Raw genomic sequence first — 19,080 nt, 5'->3', positions numbered from 1 at the left:
CGTGACAGGTACCCTCAAGTCATTTGCTTGCATGTCACGTGACAGGTACCCTCAAGTCATTTGCTTGCATGTCACGTGACAGGTACCCTCAAGTCATTTGCTTGCATGTCACGTGACAGGTACCCTCAAGTCATTTGCTTGCATGTCACGTGACAGGCACCCCCAAGTCATTTGCTTGCATGTCACGTGACAGGTACCCTTAAGCCATTTGCTTGCATGTCAAGTGACAGGTACCCTCAAGTCATTTGCTTGCATGTCACGTGACAGGTACCCTCAAGTCATTTGCTTGCATGTCACATGACAGGTACCCTCAAGTCATTTACTTCCATGTCACGTGACAGGTACCCTCAAAGGGCATCTTGTGCTCTGTCTCTTTTGAGTTTAAATCGTACAGTGTAAGCAAATGTGAAAATGGATACGTAAGGGGTCTTGTGTTTTCTTGTTCACACAAAGACAATAACACATGAAACTAGAACAGCACTCAGTAGAGAGCATACCTCCTAAGCATACATACCTAAGAGAGCATAGCATACCAGGTGAACAGTTTACGTTTTGTATTATAAAGTAGACCAGAAAATCACAATACAGAATGACGTTTAATCTAAATCATCCGTCCACAACTTTTTGAGATATCCTGCGATGTATCGTTTGTCACCCGATCTCCCAATGGTGAAGAATCACTTTAAAAATTCCAATAGTCGGATCCGAAACCGGATCTTCACCAAAATCTAATCATTTTGTCCTTGTCACATACTCTACCTCTCTGCCGAATTTCGTCCGAACCTGTCCATAACTTTTTGAGATATTGTTACGGATTCGTCACGGATATTGATATTGTTACGGATTCGTCACGGATATTGTTACGGATATTGTTATTGTTACGGAGAACTTCCGTTGTTGTGGTTCTCATCCACTGTAAACATTTTTGGTTGCATGTACTATTATTGTTATCATTTAGGTGAAATAGAGATAACTGTTTTCAAAAGGTAAAAAAAAGTTAATGTTTTAAAAAGAAACCGGAAACCGGATCGGGACCGGAGGAAGAAGAAGAGGATGAAGAGAGAAAAAGAAGAGGCGGAGCGAGTGAGGTCGGAGAAGGATCCGAGCTGTTTGGAGGTCTGGAGCAAACGCTGGCAAACGGAGGTCACTGGCGAACTTTGGGGTGTCCTGGCAAAAGGATTCCTGTGACAGAGTTGTTATCGCTGTGACAGATAAACCTGCGTGACAGGTTTTGCGGTTGATTCCGAAGAGAATCATTAGAGTGCCGTTACATCTCGAGAACGGAACGTTGGCCATTTTGCCTTGCGCCTGATTTCGCAACGCTCCAGGTTTTCCCCCTCACTTCAACCATTTCAACGCATCCAGCCGTTAACCTGGTGTGTGTGTGTAACGTGGATTTTGAGTGGGAAATTGCGGTTCGCCGATTGGGAGCCGTTGAATGTCCATACCCGAAGGTGTGATTTCCCAGCCACCTCTTGAGGACACTTTTGCCTATCTTTGGCAGTGTGACTGTCAACCGAGCGGGATTCTGGTCTCGATACAACATCGTTCTGACGATCACTGAAGCGTGGATCGACTTTGGTTTGAAGCTGGGACAGAGACATTGGGAATGTTATTTTCGCTCACTTGGAGCACAGTGAGTTATATTGTACGAAACTGATGGTACCATCATAGGAATGATATGTTGGTTGTACAATTGATTACTGTTGTTATTGTATTGTTATTCTTGTGTGACCTTAATAGAATACTTGTTTGTTGGTAACAATTGGTGTGGTTTCACCATTGATCTTTGACATACAGAATAACACATCTTTCTGCCGTGACTCCTCTCGAGGCTCGGAGGTACACCATGGCCGGGGTTTGTGGAGGAGCACGTAACAGAAATTGGGGGCTCGTCCGGGATCGAATTCCCTAACATTCCCAAAATTCCCAAATTTTTCAAAAAATTGAATTTTTTTTGTGTGAAGGTTAACAGGTGCTAACTGATAGTCACCATGGTGTTTGACGCAGAAAAGTTTGCGGCGTCCAGGCACAGTTCCAGGCATTAAAAAGATCGGAACTCATGATATTGGCCAAATATTTTAACTTGGAGGTCTGAGTTAGTTGTCCGTCGGAGACATCTGGGAACGAGGTTGAACAAACGGTGCTGGTCCGAAAGAGACTTGTTGAAGAACAACACGGAGATTCTGAGATCCGGAGTTTGATTGATAACGCCGTTACAGAGGAAGAGGCTGTGAAGATACCTGTTGGTTACTTCATGAGAGGGGAAATACTCATGAGAAAATGGAGACCACCGGAGGTGCCAGCAAATGATGAGTGGAAAGTTCATTACCAAATTGTGGTGCCACCGCCGTACCGGAAGGAGATATTGAGTTTGGCACATGAGACACCTTTGCCCGGGCACCTTGGAGTGAACAAGACGTGTGACAGAATATTGGTACATTTTTTCTGACCAGGATTGCGACGTGATGTGGCGGAGTTCTGTAAATCTTGCCATTCTTGCCAGCTGGTGGGAAAACCTAATCAGAAAGTCCCATCCGCACCTTTAAAACCCATTCCAGCTTTTGGAGAGCCATTCAGCCGAGTCATTATTGACTGTGTAGGGCCTTTACCTAAAACTAAGGCTGGACATCAGTATTTGCTGACCATCATGTGCGCTTCCACAAGGTTCCCAGAAACAGTGCCTCTTAGAAAAATTACTGCGGCAGTTATTGCGAAGGCCTTGATTAATTTTTTCTCTTTGGTTGGCCTACCTAAGGTCATCCAGTCTGATCAGGGTTCCAATTTCATGTCAATGCTTTTTCAGCAAGTGGTACACCTGTTGGGAGTGGAGCAAGTAAGATCAAGTACTTACCATCCCGAGAGCCAAGGGGCCTTGGAATGGTTTCACCAGACATTGAAGAATATGATCAGAACGTATTGTTTTGAATGTGACAAGGATTGGGATGAAGGAATACCCTTATTGTTGTTTGCTGCGAGGGAATCTGTTCAGGAGTCATTGGGATTCAGTCCTTTTGAACTTGTGTTTGGACACGCAGTTCGGGGACCATTGAAATTTGTGAAAGAACAGTGGCTACAGGAGGAGTCACAGTCAACAGTGGTGGAGTATGTGTCAACGGTTAGGCACAGATTGGCAAAGGCTGTTGAAGTTGCGAGAAGAAACTTGAAAGTCACACAGGATAAAATGAAAGTGAGACATGACAAGAAATCTCAGATAAGAAATTTCAGTCCTGAGGACCGAGTGTTAGTGTTGCTTCCTGTTCCAGGTCAGCCACTACAGGCTAGATATTTCGGTCCCTATGCAATTGAAAGGAGGGTTAATGAAACAGATTACGTGGTGACAACTCCCGACCGACGGAAAAAGCGTCAGCTGTGTCACGTCAACCGACTGAAGAAATATTATGAGAGGAAGCCTGTGTAGTGGAGAAAATGGTTCCTGTCTCACCTGTCTCACCTGCAGTCGGGGTGCAAGAGAATCCAGAGGTTGAGGCCGGTGTGAAGTTTGATAACTTTGATGACCAGGCTTGTCCCAGATTGACGAACACGGAAGTGTTGAGTCATTTAGATGAGAAATTAGGTCATTTGACGAGGGAACAACAAGGACAACTGTCCAGCCTAATTTTTGAGTTTTCACATTTGTTCACAGATGTACCTGGTCATACTGACTTGGTATATCATGATATTGAGGTGGGGGAAGCCACTCCTGTGAAGCAACACCCCTATTGGATGAACCCTGTGAAGATGGAGTATCTTCGGAAGGAGGTTCAGTATATGTTGGAGAATGACATCATCGAACCAAGCAGCAGTGAATGGAGCTCACCATGTGTGTTGGTTCCAAAACCCGATGGCAATTTTCGCTGTTGTACGGATTTAAAACGGGTTAATGCAGTGACCAAGGCCGACTCATATCCAATCCCGAGGATTGATGACTGTATTGATAGAATAGGCCCAGCTAAATTTGTAACTAAATTTGACTTGCTGAAAGGGTATTGGCAGATTCCTCTTACTGATAGAGCCAAGGAAATCTCGGCTTTAGCCACACCAAATGGGTTGTATCAGTACAAGGTTCTTCCCTTTGGATTGAAAAACGGGCCTGCTACATTTCAACGGCTGATTAATAAGCTTATTGTAGACCTTGAGGGGGTGGAGGCTTATCTGGATGATGTTATCATCCACACCATGACCATGGAAGATCATATTAAACAAATTCATGCATTTTTCAAGAAATTGACCGAGGCAGGGTTGACCATCAACTTATCTAAGAGTGAGTTTGTAAAAGCACAGGTGGTGTCCCTAGGCCATGTAGTTGGTCAGGGTCAGGTGCAACCGGTGACAGCCAAGATAGAAGCCATTGATTGCTTCCAAGTTCCAAAAGGGAAGAAGGAGCTTATGAGATTCTTGGGTATGGCTGGTTGGTACCGGCGGTTCTGCAGGAATTTTTCTGATGTGGTCGCCCCTTTAACGAATTTGCTGAGGAAAGAGACCAAGTTTGTTTGGGATGACAAATGTCAAGCTGCCTTTGCCCACGTCAAAGTGATATTAACGAGCTCTCCTGTCATAGCAGCCCCGGATTTTCAAGAACCATTCAAGTTGGCCATTGATGCAAGTGATGTGAGGGCTGGGGCAGTTCTATTACAGGAAGATGAGGATGGAGTGGATCACCCGGTGTGCTTCTATTCCAAAAAGTTTAACAAACACCAGGTAAATTATGCCACCGTGGAAAAAGAGACCCTTGCTCTCCTGCTAGCGCTTCAGCATTATGAGGTGTATCTAGGAACTACTACCTTTCCTATAAAAGTCTTCACTGATCACAACCCCTTAACCTTCATTCAAAAAATGAAAAATAAAGATCAGAGGTTGATGAGATGGAGTTTTGCTTTGCAGGAGTTCAACTTGGAAATTGAGCATGTAAAGGGCAGGGACAATGTAGTTGCTGATGCTTTATCCAGAGTGAACTAACTTTGGAAATTCCTATTGGTTGTTTGGAAGTTTTGTTGCTTTATTTTGGGGAATATTAATTATTGTTGCTCACGTGAATTGATCATTTGGGGGTGAGTTTTACTTTTGTTTGTTAAAAGAGTTTTTGCATGCAAAGAAAGTTTTCACTATGCTCCAACTTTCTTTCTTGAGGGGGGAAAGTGTTACGGATTCGTCACTTCCATTGTTGTGGTTCTCATCCACTGTAAACATTTTTGGTTGCATGTACTATTATTGTTATCATTTAGGTGAAATAGAGATAACTGTTTGCAAAAGGTAAAAAAAGTTAATGTTTTAAAAAGAAACCGGAAACCCGATCGGGAACCGGAGGAAGAAGAAGAGGAGGGAAAAGAGAAAAAGAAGAGGCAGAGCGAGTGAGGTCGGAGAAGGATCCGAGCTGTTTGGAGGTCTGGAGCAAACGCTGGCGAACGAAGGTCACTAGCGAACTTTGGGGTTTCCTGGGAAAGGGATTCCTGCGACAGAGTTGTTATCGCTGTGACAGATAAACCTGCGTGACAGGTTTTGCGGTTGATTCCGAAGAGAATCATAAGAGTGCCGTTACATCTCGAGAACGGACTGTTGGCCATTTTACCTCGCGCCTGTTTTCGCATCGCTCCAGGTTTTTCCCCTCGCTTCAACCATTTCAACGCATCCAGCCGTTAACCTGGTGTGTGTGTGTAACGTGGATTTTGAGTGGGAAATTGCGGTTCGCCGATTGGGAGCTGTTGAACGTCCATACCCGAAGGTGTGATTTCCCAGCCGCCTCTTGAGGACACTTTTGCCTATCTTTGGCAGTGTGACTGTCAACCGAGCGGGATTCTGGTCTCGATACAACATCGTTCTGACGATCACTGGAGCGTGGATCGACTTTGGCTTGAAGCCGGGATAGAGACATTGGGAATGTTGTTTTCGCTCATTTGGAGCACAGTGAGTTATATTGTACGAAACTGATGGTACCATCAAAGGAATGATATATTGGTTGTACAATTGATTACTATTGTTATTGTACTGTTATTCTTGTGTGACCTTAATACAATACTTGTTTGTTGGTAACAATTGGTGTGGTTTCACCATTGATCTTTGACATACAGAATAACACATCTTTCTGCCGTGACTCCTCTCGGGGCTCGGAGGTACACCGTGACCGGGGTTTGGGGAGGAGCACGTAACAATATATTGTTCACAAACAAACGGACAGACAAACGGACAAACAGGGGTGAAAACATAACCTCCATCCACCTTTGGTGGCGGAGGTAACTCGATACCTGTGAACAAAGTGATCGCCAAGGGTAGGCCTCCCCAGGTGCCCATGACCCCAAATGATGGCGATATTATTTTAGGACTGCCATATGACCTTGACCTACAACATTTATGGATGAAGTGTAAATTAATAACACGTGTCCTCATTGATAGTCCATTCATAAAACTCAACATTATGAAAATCGGAGGGAAATTATTCAGGTTACCATGAAACATTTGTTTTTTGTTATGATAAAAATGTCACAATCCGAAAAAATTGGTCACGGACACTAATCAAATATCAGGTGCACAACTTCTGTGCAGGTACACTATAATGATGCAAAAACATATTGGAAGGCCCTGCAGCCTTTGAGATTCTGAATAGGAAAAACTGAGTGATGACAAAAAACATGGTATTTTTTTTCCAGACCACCATTCCACCTTGACCTTTAACCTGGAGGGGTATGCAAGTAAATTGATCGGAAATGTACCTTTCTCCAGGCTATCCAGTGAGGGCAATTTCATTCTGATCAGACAAACCTGAGTCGAGTTATGGTGAAAAATGTTAAAATGTCTATAATTGGGTCATGACCTTAAAATTGAGTCAAGGTCAAACTTGTGTCAACCCAGCATACTTTTTATTCCCATTATTGATGGAAAATCTCATTCCGAAAGGCCCAGCCGCATCTGAGATACAGCTCGGAGATTTGCAGTAAAGGAAGAAAAAAAACCAAAACCTATATTTGGTTTAGTACTTGTAGGGGTCAAAGAAAGTCTGTGGTACCATTAAAAATTTGGGGCACTAATTGTAGAAACAGACTCTACAACAGGTAAACTACGTACATACAAAAGCCTTCCCTTATCCTAGAGGGAGGATTAAAAAGCAAAACATCAAGGGATGAAACAGGAATACAATGAAAATAAATATGTGGGGAACATGTGGACAAGCAATGAAAATAAATATGTGGGGAACATGTGGACATGCAATGAAAATAAATATGTGGGGAACATGTGGATATGCAATGAAAATAAATATGTGGGGAACATGTGGATATGCAATGCAAATAAATATGTGGGGAACATGTAGATATGCAATGCAAATAAATATGTGGGGAACATGTGGACATGCAATGAAAATAAATATGTGGGGAACATGTGGACAAGCAATGAAAAGAAATATGTGGGGAACATGTGGATATGCAATGAAAATAAATATGTGGGGAACATGTGGACATGCAATGAAAATAAATATGTGGGGAACATGTGGATATGCAATGCAAATAAATATGTGGGGAACATGTGGACATGCAATGAAAATAAATATGTGAGGAACATGTGGACATGCAATGAAAATAAATATGTGGGGAACATGTGGACATGCAATGCAAATAAATATGTGGGGAACATGTGGATATGCAATGCAAATAAATATGTGGGGAACATGTGGACATGCAATGAAAATAAATATGTGGGGAACATGTGGACAAGCAATGAAAATAAATATGTGGGGAACATGTGGACATGCAATGAAAATAAATATGTGGGGAACATGTGGATATGCAATGAAAATAAATATGTGGGGAACATGTGGACATGCAATGAAAATAAATATGTGGGGAACATGTGGACATGCAATGAAAATAAATATGTGGGGAACATGTGGACATGCAATGAAAATAAATATGTGGGGAACATGTGGACATGCAATGAAAATAAATATGTGGGGAACATGTGGACATGCAATGCAAATAAATATGTGGGGAACATGTGGATATGCAATGAAAATAAATATGTAGGGAACATGTGGACATGCAATGCAAATAAATATGTGGGGAACATGTGGACATACAATGAAAATAAATATGTGGGGAACATGTGGACATACAATGAAAATTAATATATGGGGAACATGTGGACATGCAATGCAAATAGATATGTGGGGAACATGTGGACATGCAGTGCAAATAAATATGTGGGGAACATGTGGACATGCAATGAAAATAAATATGTGGGGAACATGTGGACATGCAATGAAAATAAATATGTGGGGAACATGTGGACATGCAATGAAAATAAATATGTGGGGAACATGTGGACATGCAATGAAAATAAATATGTGGGGAACATGTGGACATGCAATGAAAATAAATATGTGGGGAACATGTGGACATGCAATGAAAATAAATATGTGGGGAACATGTGGATATGCAATGAAAATAAATATGTGGGGAACATGTGGACATGCAATGAAAATAAATATGTGGGGAACATGTGGACATGCAATGAAAATAAATATGTGGGGAACATGTGGACATGCAATGAAAATAAATATGTGGGGAACATGTGGACATGCAATGAAAATAAATATGTGGGGAACATGTGGATATGCAATGAAAATAAATATGTGGGGAACATGTGGACATGCAATGAAAATAAATATGTGGGGAACATGTGGACATGCAATGAAAATAAATATGTGGGGAACATGTGGACATGCAATGAAAATAAATATGTGGGGAACATGTGGACATGCAATGAAAATAAATATGTGGGGAACATGTGGACATGCAATGAAAATAAATATGTGGGGAACATGTGGACATGCAATGAAAATAAATATGTGGGGAACATGTGCACATGCAATGCAAATAAATATGTGGGGAACATGTGCACATGCAATGCAAATAAATATGTGGGGAACATGTGCACATGCAATGAAAATAAATATGTGGGGAACATGTGGACATGCAATGAAAATAAATATGTGGGGAACATGTGGATATGCAATGAAAATAAATATGTGGGGAACATGTGGACATGCAATGAAAATAAATATGTGGGGAACATGTGGACATGCAATGAAAATAAATATGTGGGGAACATGTGGACATGCAATGCAAATAAATATGTGGGGAACATGTGCACATGCAATGAAAATAAATATGTGGGGAACATGTGGACATGCAATGAAAATAAATATGTGGGGAACATGTGGACATGCAATGAAAATAAATATGTGGGGAACATGTGGACATGCAATGAAAATAAATATGTGGGGAACATGTGGACATGCAATGAAAATAAGTATGTGGGGAACATGTGGATATAACCACCTTTAGAGGCCATTTTTCCCCGCAAGCGGGGCTTGGCCTTTTTCGGGAACCGTGGTTGTTGTTGTTTTTTGGTCCCCTTTTATGAAGCAATGTTTTACGGCTGGATGCCCTTCCTGACGCGAACCCTTTTTGCCGCCTTTTAACGACAAACAGGGAATATACCAGTGAACTGGTACTCAATTAGCCGACCTCGGAAGGATGACAGGCTGAGTCAACCCCCCTGGCGTTAATTCAGCGATCGACTGGGATTCGAACCCAGGATCCTAGGATCCTAAGCCAGCACCCTAGCCGCTAGCCCAACACCAGGGTTCTTGAAATGTGGGGAACAATAATGTGGGGATATGCAATGAAAATAAATATGTAGGGAACATGTGGACATGCAATGAAAATAAATATGTGGGGAACATGTGGACATGCAATGAAAATAAATATGTGGGGAACATGTGGACATGCAATTAAAATAAATATGTGGGGAACATGTGGACATGCAATGAAAATAAATATGTGGGGAACATGTGGACATGCAATGAAAATAAATATGTGGGGAACATGTGGACATGCAATGAAAATAAATATGTGGGGAACATGTGGATAATAATAAATAATATAACCACCTTTAGAGGCCATTTTACCCCGCAAAGCGGGGGTTGGCCTTTTTCGGGAACCGTGGTTGGTGTTGTTTTTTGGTCCCCTTTTTGAAGCAATGTTTTACGGCCGGATGCCCTTCCAGACGCCAACCCTTTTTGCCGCCTTTAACGACAAACAGGGAATTACCAGTGAACTGGTTCTCAATTAGCCGATCTCGGAAGGATGACAGGCTGAGTCAACCCCCCTGGTCGTTAATTCAGCGATCGACCGGGATTCGAACCCAGGATCCTCGGATCCTAAGCCAGCACCCTAGCCGCTAGCCCAACACCAGGGCCCAACACCAACACCAGGGTTCCCCACATATGTGGATATGCAATGAAAATAAATATGTGGGGAACATGTGGATATAACCACCTTTAGAGGCCATTTTTCCCCGCAAAGCAGGGGTTGGCCTTTTTCGGGAACCGTGGTTGTTGTTGTTTTTTGGTCCCCTTTTTGAAGCAATGTTTTACGGCCGGATGCCCTTCCTGCCGCCAACCCTTTTTGCCGCCTTTAACGACAAACAGGGAATTACCAGTGAACTGGTACTCAATTAGCCGACCTCGGAAGGATGACAGGCTGAGTCAACCCCCCTGGCGTTAATTCAGCGATCGACCGGGATTCGAACCCAGGATCCTAGATGTGGGGGAACATGTGGATATGCAATGCAAATAAATATGTGGGGAACATGTGGATATGCAATGAAAATAAATATGTGGGGAACATGTGGACATGCAATGAAAATAAATATGTGGGGAACATGTGGATATGCAATGAAAATAAATATGTGGGGAACATGTGGACATGCAATGAATGGGACATCCTGGGACATGCCACCCAGGCTGTGGGGAACATGTGGATATGCAATGAAAATAAATATGTGGGGAACATGTGGATATGCAATGAAAATAAATATGTGGGGAACATGTGGACATGCAATGAAAATAAATATGTGGGGAACATGTGACTATGCAATGCAAATAAATATGTGGGGAACATGTGGACATGCAATGCAAATAAATATGTGGGGAACATGTGGACATGCAATGCAAATATATATGTGGGGAACATGTGGACATACAATGAAAATAAATATGTGGGGGAACATGTGGATATGCAATGAAAATAAATATGTGGGGAACATGTGGACATACAATGAAAATAAATATGTGAGGAACATGTGGACATGCAATGCACAGCAGAACAACTTCATAGAAATCCAAGGGAGGAAAAGGGAAGGCTACACGATGGGAATAAGTCACCATCTTAAAGGACTGGGGAAGAGGAAGATCCGATGGAATTAGAGAGGTGATTCAACGGGTGACTGAAAATTTGACGATCATGAAGCAAATAACGGAGCAAGCGTGGATGTACCACCAGGGGTGCTGTAAGGGGGGGAAAAGTGAGGATGAGTCCAAGGGCCGTGCACTGACAGGGGCCCTAAAAATTATTAGAACATTCGGTTAAAATTCTCAATATTAAATTATGAACCAGGCTTTGCAGTCTTGCCATGCTATCCATTGAAAGTCAGTCGGCTAGAAAGCTGGACTTCAAAGCCTTGATCAGTGACTTTGCCAGCAACAAGGCTCGACGCTGCGCTCTTGGTGTGTTCGGCTCAGCAGGGACCAGTGATGACTAAATGGCATGGCTGTGGATATTGGATCACCACACTTGGTATGTATACTTGTATGTATACTCTGCTGCTGATTTTATTATTTTGTTTGTTGTATCATTCTATAGATGATAATGTTAATTTATTTTAATTGAAGAGGTTAATGTATGTTGTAATTCTTACCATTAAAATTACATTTAGACTGTAAAAGATGGCCTTGAGCACATTTCTTGTGTGGGTATCAGTCTTGCATCAAATAGCGAATTCCATACTGTATGCAGAAATATGAGCATTGCTTCAACCTCCTGGCAAAAATGTCGGGGAGAAAATGTGCACACGTGCTTCATAGGGGCCCATTGTGATTGTGACATCATTTCATAGGGCCCCAAATCCCTGGCGGCGCCCCTGGTTACCGGAAATACAAAATGTACATGTGGCAGGAATAGCGCCACCTTTGGTGGAATGCGGTATTAAAAATCATCTTCTCTTATCTTGTCATATGGAGGATGATAAGTTGTGATGAATAAATTTTATTTAAAAAATGAAAAAAATGATAAAGTGCATTTCCAAGAATGTGCCGCACGCAGCACATTGCCCACAGAAGGTGGGTCGAGGATGGTACTCCCGTCCGGCGGGCAAGGGTGCCTGCTGGTGGGAACAAAGGAAGGAAGGTAGTCATGTGATCGTGAAATGAGGAAGAAGAGCTGAATGTGGGACTTGGGTGCATAAGTCAGGCCTGCACTGTAGGAGTCACAGCATTTATACAGGTTTGTGGTTCACCCTTCAGCGCATATTCTCACCGTCAGGAACGCATCACCAGGTAAAACCATCCCACATTTTGACTGGAAACGACGTGCTAAACTCCAAATATATTGTGGACATGGCCGCCATATGTCAAGCTTGAGTTGGAGACAGTCGGATGGCCCCAGAAATGCTTGTTTATCACTTTGTTACATTCTTCCCCTGATATTGACAATTTCCCAACTCTCAGAACATAAGTGATTTAAAGCTCCCCTGATTCTTCATCAGCTCTGACAACCTTGCTTCCTTCAATCAGTCCAGGACTCAAACCCTCCTTACATCCAGCAAGAACAACACAGAAACCCCTCCTCTTCTCATATCCAACTCACAACTCCAGCCCTCCTCACACACCTACAGCATCACCGCTCGAAATTCCTTCAACAAAAATTATTACCTCCCATCCCATGATCTTCATCTCCATTTGGCCAATTGGGGAAATTTGGAATCAGCATCCCTCCACTTCCCTTCTTTCCGCTTCCACTCCCCCCAACCCCACACCTTTAAAGTTTCATGTCCACCATTTTATACATCCCTCCTCACCCCACACTACTCTCTCAAAGCTTCCCCATCATCCCACCTCCTCAATGCTTGCACCTCACACTGCCACCGCAAAGCCTCCACTCCCTCCAGTCACCCTCCCAATGCCACCTCCTCAATGATTCCACCTCACACTGCCACTGCAAAGCCTCCTCTCCCCCCAGTCACCCTCCCCATGCCACCTCCTCAATGCTTCCACCTCACACTGCCACCGCAAAGCCTCCTCTCCCTCCAGTCATCTCCCCCCAGTCACCCTCCCAATGCCACCTCCTCAATGCTTCCACCTCACACTGCCACTGCAAAGCCTCCTCTCCCCCCAGTCTTCTCCCCCCCAATGCCACCTCCTCAATGCTTCCACCTCACACTGCCACTGCAAAGCCTCCTCTCCCCCCAGTCATCTTCCCCCAGTCACCCTCAAAATGCCACCTCCTCAATGCTTCCACCTCACACTGCCACCACAAAGCCTCCTCTCCCCCCAGTCATCTTCCCCCAGTCACCCTCCAAATGCCACCTCCTCAATGCTTCCACCTCACACTGCCACCGCAAAGCCTCCTCTCTCCCCAGTCATCTCCCCCCAGTCACCCTCCCAATGCCACCTCCTCAATGCTTCCACCTCACACTGCCACCGCAAAGCCTCCTCTCCCTCCAGTCATCTCCCCCCAGTCACCCTCCCAATGCCACCTCCTCAATGCTTCCACCTCACACTGCCACTGCAAAGCCTCCTCTCCCCCCCGTCTTCTCCCCCCCAGTCACCCTCCCAATGCCACCTCCTCAATGCTTCCACCTCACACTGCCACCGCAAAGCCTCCTCTCCCCCCAGTCATCTTCCCCCAGTCACCCTCCAAATGCCACCTCCTCAATGCTTCCACCTCACACTGCCACCGCAAAGCCTCCTCTCTCCCCAGTCATCTCCCCCCAGTCACCCTCCCAATGCCACCTCCTCAATGCTTCCACCTCACACTGCCACCGCAAAGCCTCCTCTCCCCCCAGTCATCTCCCCTCAGTCACCCTCCCAATGCCACCTCCTCAATGCTTCCACCTCACACTGCCACAGCAAAGCCTCCTCTCCCCCCAGTCATCTCCCCCCAGTCAACCTCCCAATGCCACCTCCTCAATGCTTCCACCTCACACTGCCACCGCAAAGCCTCCTCTCCCACCAGTCATCTCCCCTCAGTCACCCTCGCAATGCCACCTCCTCAATGCTTCCACCTCACACAGCCACCGCAAAGCCTCCTCTCCCCCCAGTCATCTCCCCCCAGTCACCCTCCCAATGCCACCTCCTCAATGCTTCCACCTCACACTGCCACCGCAAAGCCTCCTCTCGCCCCAGTCATCTCCCCCCAGTCACCCTCCCAATGCCACCTCCTCAATGCTTCCACCTCACACTGCCACCGCAAAGCCTCCTCTCCCCCCAGTCATCTCCCCTCAGTCACCCTCCCAATACCACCTCCTCAATGCTTCCACCTCACACTGCCACAGCAAAGCCTGCTCTCCCCCCAGTCATCTCCCCCCCGTCACCCTCCCAATGCCACCTCCTCAATGCTTCCACCTCACACTGCCACCGCAAAGCCTCCTCTCCCACCAGTCATCTCCCCTCAGTCACCCTCGCAATGCCACCTCCTCAATGCTTCCACCTCACACAGCCACCGCAAAGCCTCCTCTCCCCCCAGTCATCTCCCCCCAGTCACCCTCCCAATGCCACCTCCTCAATGCTTCCACCTCACACTGCCACCGCAAAGCCTCCTCTCGCCCCAGTCATCTCCCCCCAGTCACCCTCCCAATGCCACCTCCTCAATGCTTACACCTCACACTGCCACCGCAAAGCCTCCTCTCCCCCCAGTCATCTCCCCTCAGTCACCCTCCCAATACCACCTCCTCAATGCTTCCACCTCACACTGCCACAGCAAAGCCTGCTCTCCCCCCAGTCATCTCCCCCCCGTCACCCTCCCAATGCCACCTCCTCAATGCTTCCACCTCACACTGCCACCGCAAAGCCTCCTCTCCCCCCAGTCATCTCCTCTCAGTCACCCCTCCCAATGCCACCTCCTCAATGCTTCCACCTCACACTGCCACCGCAAAGCCTCCTGTCCCCCCAGTCATCTCCTCTCAGTCACCCTCCCAATGGCACCTCCTCAATGGTTCCACCTCACACTGCCACCGCAAAGCCTCCTCTCCCCCAGTCATCTCCTCAGTCACCCTCCCAATGCCACCTCCTCAATGCTTCCACCTCACACTGCCACCGCAAACCCTCCTCTTCCCCCAGTCATCTCCTCTCAGTCACCCTCCCAATGCCACCTCCTCAATACTTCCACCTCACACTGCCACCGCAAAGCCTCCTCTCCGCCCAGTCATCTCCCCTCAGTCACTCTCGCAATGCCACCTCCTCAATGCTTCCACCTCACACTGCCACCGCAAAGCCTCCTCTCCGCCTAGTCATCTCCCCCCAGTCACCCTCCCAATGCCACTTCCCCTGTCCCTAACTGTGTGGACTTCAAACACCTGAGATCTCCACTCCAACTTGACAGATCTCTCAATCCAGGCCGGTGCCGATAAACCAGACATCACATGTTTGACAGTGTCCTTCCCCGAAAGGACGTCGTTTTAAGTCACAAATCAATTGCCTTTCAATTATTAAATTTTCACATTTTCTTGTCTTATCACCCAAGGTGCCCCTCTTGGTTTTGGCCTCAAATCTTCCCTTGTGGTTTGGAAAATTTGGAAATTCCAAATGTGTGAGTCACTATCTATCAATTACAATTGAAAATGATCAACCGTTCACTTCTTTGAATTCAAAATGATAACCAATTTCATGGAATTTACTTTCGACTGATTGTACCAGCACTCAGATTGGACTTAATAAGGCGGGAGTTGAAGAGAATCCAGCGCTAGGTCCACTTAATGAATCCTTTAGGCTGAGTATATGAAGTGCACATGTACAGGTAAGATGAAACAACATCAAAAGGAAGAGGCAAGGCAAGGAATACAGAGACAAAAAGAGCAGACAAAGATGGTTCATGATGAAAGGGAAGAGTAAGTACACAATGTGAAGGTAGCAACCTGGCAGAAGTATCGCTTCTTTGGTGGTAATCCTTGTGCCTCCATGACACACAACCTCAGTTCAGTTTCCAAACGTCTCAGGTGATCCTGGGAACAGAAATAGCCAAGGTTGATGTCATTTTGTGAATGGACCCTTTCCTCAATACAAAACCACGGAACAACGTGACATTCCACAACATTCGCATCCAGATCTTAACCAAAATCTCATCAATTTGTCTGTGTCACATTCCCAACCTCTCCATTCCCATGTTAACATTTTAAAAATTCTCTCATCCAGATCTTCACCAAAATCTCATCAATTTGTCTGTGTCACATTCCCAACCTCTCCATTCCCACGTTAACATTTTAAAATGCTCTCATCCAGATCTTCACCAAAATCTCATCAATTTGTCTGTGTCACATTCCCAACCTCTCCATTCCCACGTCAACATTTTAAAAATGCTCTCATCCAGATCTTAACCAAAATCTCATCAATTTGTCCGTGTCACATTCCCAACCTCTCCATTCCCACGTTAACATTTAAAATGCTCTCATCCAGATCTTCACCAAAATCTCATCAATTTGTCCGTGTCACATTCCCAACCTCTCCATTCCCACGTTAACATTTAAAATGCTCTCATCCAGATCTTCACCAAAATCTCATCAATTTGTCCATGTCACATTCCCAACCTCTCCATTCCCACGTTAACATTTTAAAAATGCTCTCATCCAGATCTTCACGAAAATCTCATCAATTTGTCTGTGTCACATTCCCAACCTCTCCATTCCCACGTTAACATTTTAAAAATGCTCTCATCCAGATCTTCACCAAAATATCATCAATTTGTCTGTGTCACATTCCCAACCTCTCCATTCCCACGTTAACATTTAAAAAATGCTCTCACCCAGATCTTAACCAAAATCTCATCAATTTGTCCGTGTCACATTCCCAACCTCTCCATTCCCACGTTAACATTTAAAAAATGCTCTCATCCAGATCTTAACCAAAATCTCATCAATTTGTCCGTGTCACATTCCCAACCTCTCCATTCCCACGTTAACATTTTAAAAATGCTCTCATCCAGATCTTCACGAAAATCTCATCAATTTGTCTGTGTCACATTCCCAACCTCTCCATTCCCACGTTAACATTTTAAAAATGCTCTCATCCAGATCTTCACCAAAATATCATCAATTTGTCTGTGTCACATTCCCAACCTCTCCATTCCCACGTTAACATTTAAAAAATGCTCTCACCCAGATCTTAACCAAAATCTCATCAATTTGTCCGTGTCACATTCCCAACCTCTCCATTCCCACGTTAACATTTAAAAAATGCTCTCATCCAGATCTTAACCAAAATCTCATCAATTTGTCCGTGTCACATTCCCAACCTCTCCATTCCCACGTTAACATTTAAAAAATGCTCTCATCCAGATCTTAACCAAAATCTCATCAATTTGTCCGTGTCACATTCCCAACCTCTCCATTCCCACGTTAACATTTAAAAAATGCTCTCATCCAGATCTTAACCAAAATCTCATCAATTTGTCCGTGTCACATTCCCAACCTATCCATTCCCACGTTAACATTTAAAAAATGCTCTCATCCAGATCTTCAACAAAATCTCATCAATTTGTCTGAGACACATTCCCAACCTCTCCATTCCCACGTTAACATTTTAAAAATGCTCTCATCCAGATCTTCACAAAAATATCATCAATTTGTCTGTGTCACATTCCCAACCTCTCCATTCCCACGTTAACATTTAAAAAATGCTCTCATCCAGATCTTAACCAAAATCTCATCAATTTGTCCGTGTCACATTCCCAACCTCTCCATTCCCACGTTAACATTTTTAAAATGCTCTCACATAGATCTTCACCAAAATCTCATCAATTTGTCTGTGTCACATTCCCAACCTCTCCATTCCCACGTCAACATTTTAAAAATGCTCTCACCCAGATCTTCACCAAAATCTCATCAATTTGTCCGTGTCACATTCCCAACCTCTCCATTCCCACGTTAACATTTTAAAAATGCTCTCATCCAGATCTTAACCAAAATCTCATCAATTTGTCCGTGTCACATTCCCAACCTCTCCATTCCCACGTTAACATTTAAAAAATGCTCTCATCCAGATCTTCAACAAAATCTCATCAATTTGTCTGAGACACATTCCCAACCTCTCCATTCCCACGTTAACATTTAAAAAATGCTCTCATCCAGATCTTCACCAAAATCTCATCAATTTGTCCATGTCACATTCCCAACCTCTCCATTCCCACGTTAACATTTTAAAAATGCTCTCATCCAGATCTTCACAAAAATATCATCAATTTGTCTGTGTCACATTCCCAACCTCTCCATTCCCACGTTAACATTTAAAAAATGCTCTCATCCAGATCTTAACCAAAATCTCATCAATTTGTCCGTGTCACATTCCCAACCTCTCCATTCCCACGTTAACATTTTTAAAATGCTCTCATCCAGATCTTCACCAAAATCTCATAAATTTGACTGTGTCACATTCCCAACCTCTCCATTCCCACGTTAACATTTAAAAAATGCTCTCATCCAGATCTTCACCAAAATATCATCAATTTGTCTGTGTCACATTCCCAACCTCTCCATTCCCACGTTAACATTTTAAAAATGCTCTCATCCAGATCTTCACCAAAATCTCATCAATTTGTCTGTGTCACATTCCCAACCTCTCCATTCCCACGTTAACATTTTAAAAATGCTCTCACCCAGATCTTCACCAAAATCTCATCAATTTGTCTGTGTCACATGCCCAACCTCTCCATTCCCATGTTAACATTTAAAAAATGCTCTCATCCAGATCTTAACGAAAATCTCATCAATTTGTCTGTGTCACATTCCCAACCTCTCCATTCCCATGTTAACATTTTAAAAATGCTCTCACCCAGATCTTCACGAAAATCTCATCAATTTGTCTGTGTCACATTCCCAACCTCTCCATTCCCACGTTAACATTAAAAAAATGCTCTCATCCACATCTTAACCAAAATCTCATCAATTTGTCTGTGTCACATTCCCAACCTCTCCATTCCCACGTTAACATTAAAAAAATGCTCTCATCCACATCTTAACCAAAATCTCATCAATTTGTCT

At 44.2% G+C, this 19,080-nt stretch overlaps 1 protein-coding gene across 1 annotated transcript in view; it reads right to left on the bottom strand.

Moving 5' to 3' along the window:
- Positions 1-19,080, bottom strand: part of LOC137439986 (uncharacterized) — a 285,564-nt gene that overhangs the window by 93,707 nt on the left and 172,777 nt on the right. The window contains exon 10 of the mRNA XM_078768016.1: positions 15,964-16,050. Within this exon, the coding sequence (XP_078624142.1) occupies positions 15,964-16,050 (87 nt within the window). The remainder of the gene's footprint in view (positions 1-15,963; positions 16,051-19,080) is intronic.

The sequence above is a fragment of the Myxine glutinosa genome, chromosome 14, assembly GCF_964187855.1.
Source record: "Myxine glutinosa chromosome 14, kmMyxGlut1.1, whole genome shotgun sequence".
NCBI classification, from domain to species: domain Eukaryota; kingdom Metazoa; phylum Chordata; class Myxini; order Myxiniformes; family Myxinidae; genus Myxine; species Myxine glutinosa.
Note: the sequence above shows the minus strand (reverse complement) of the source record. Positions and strands in the feature narration are given on the sequence as shown.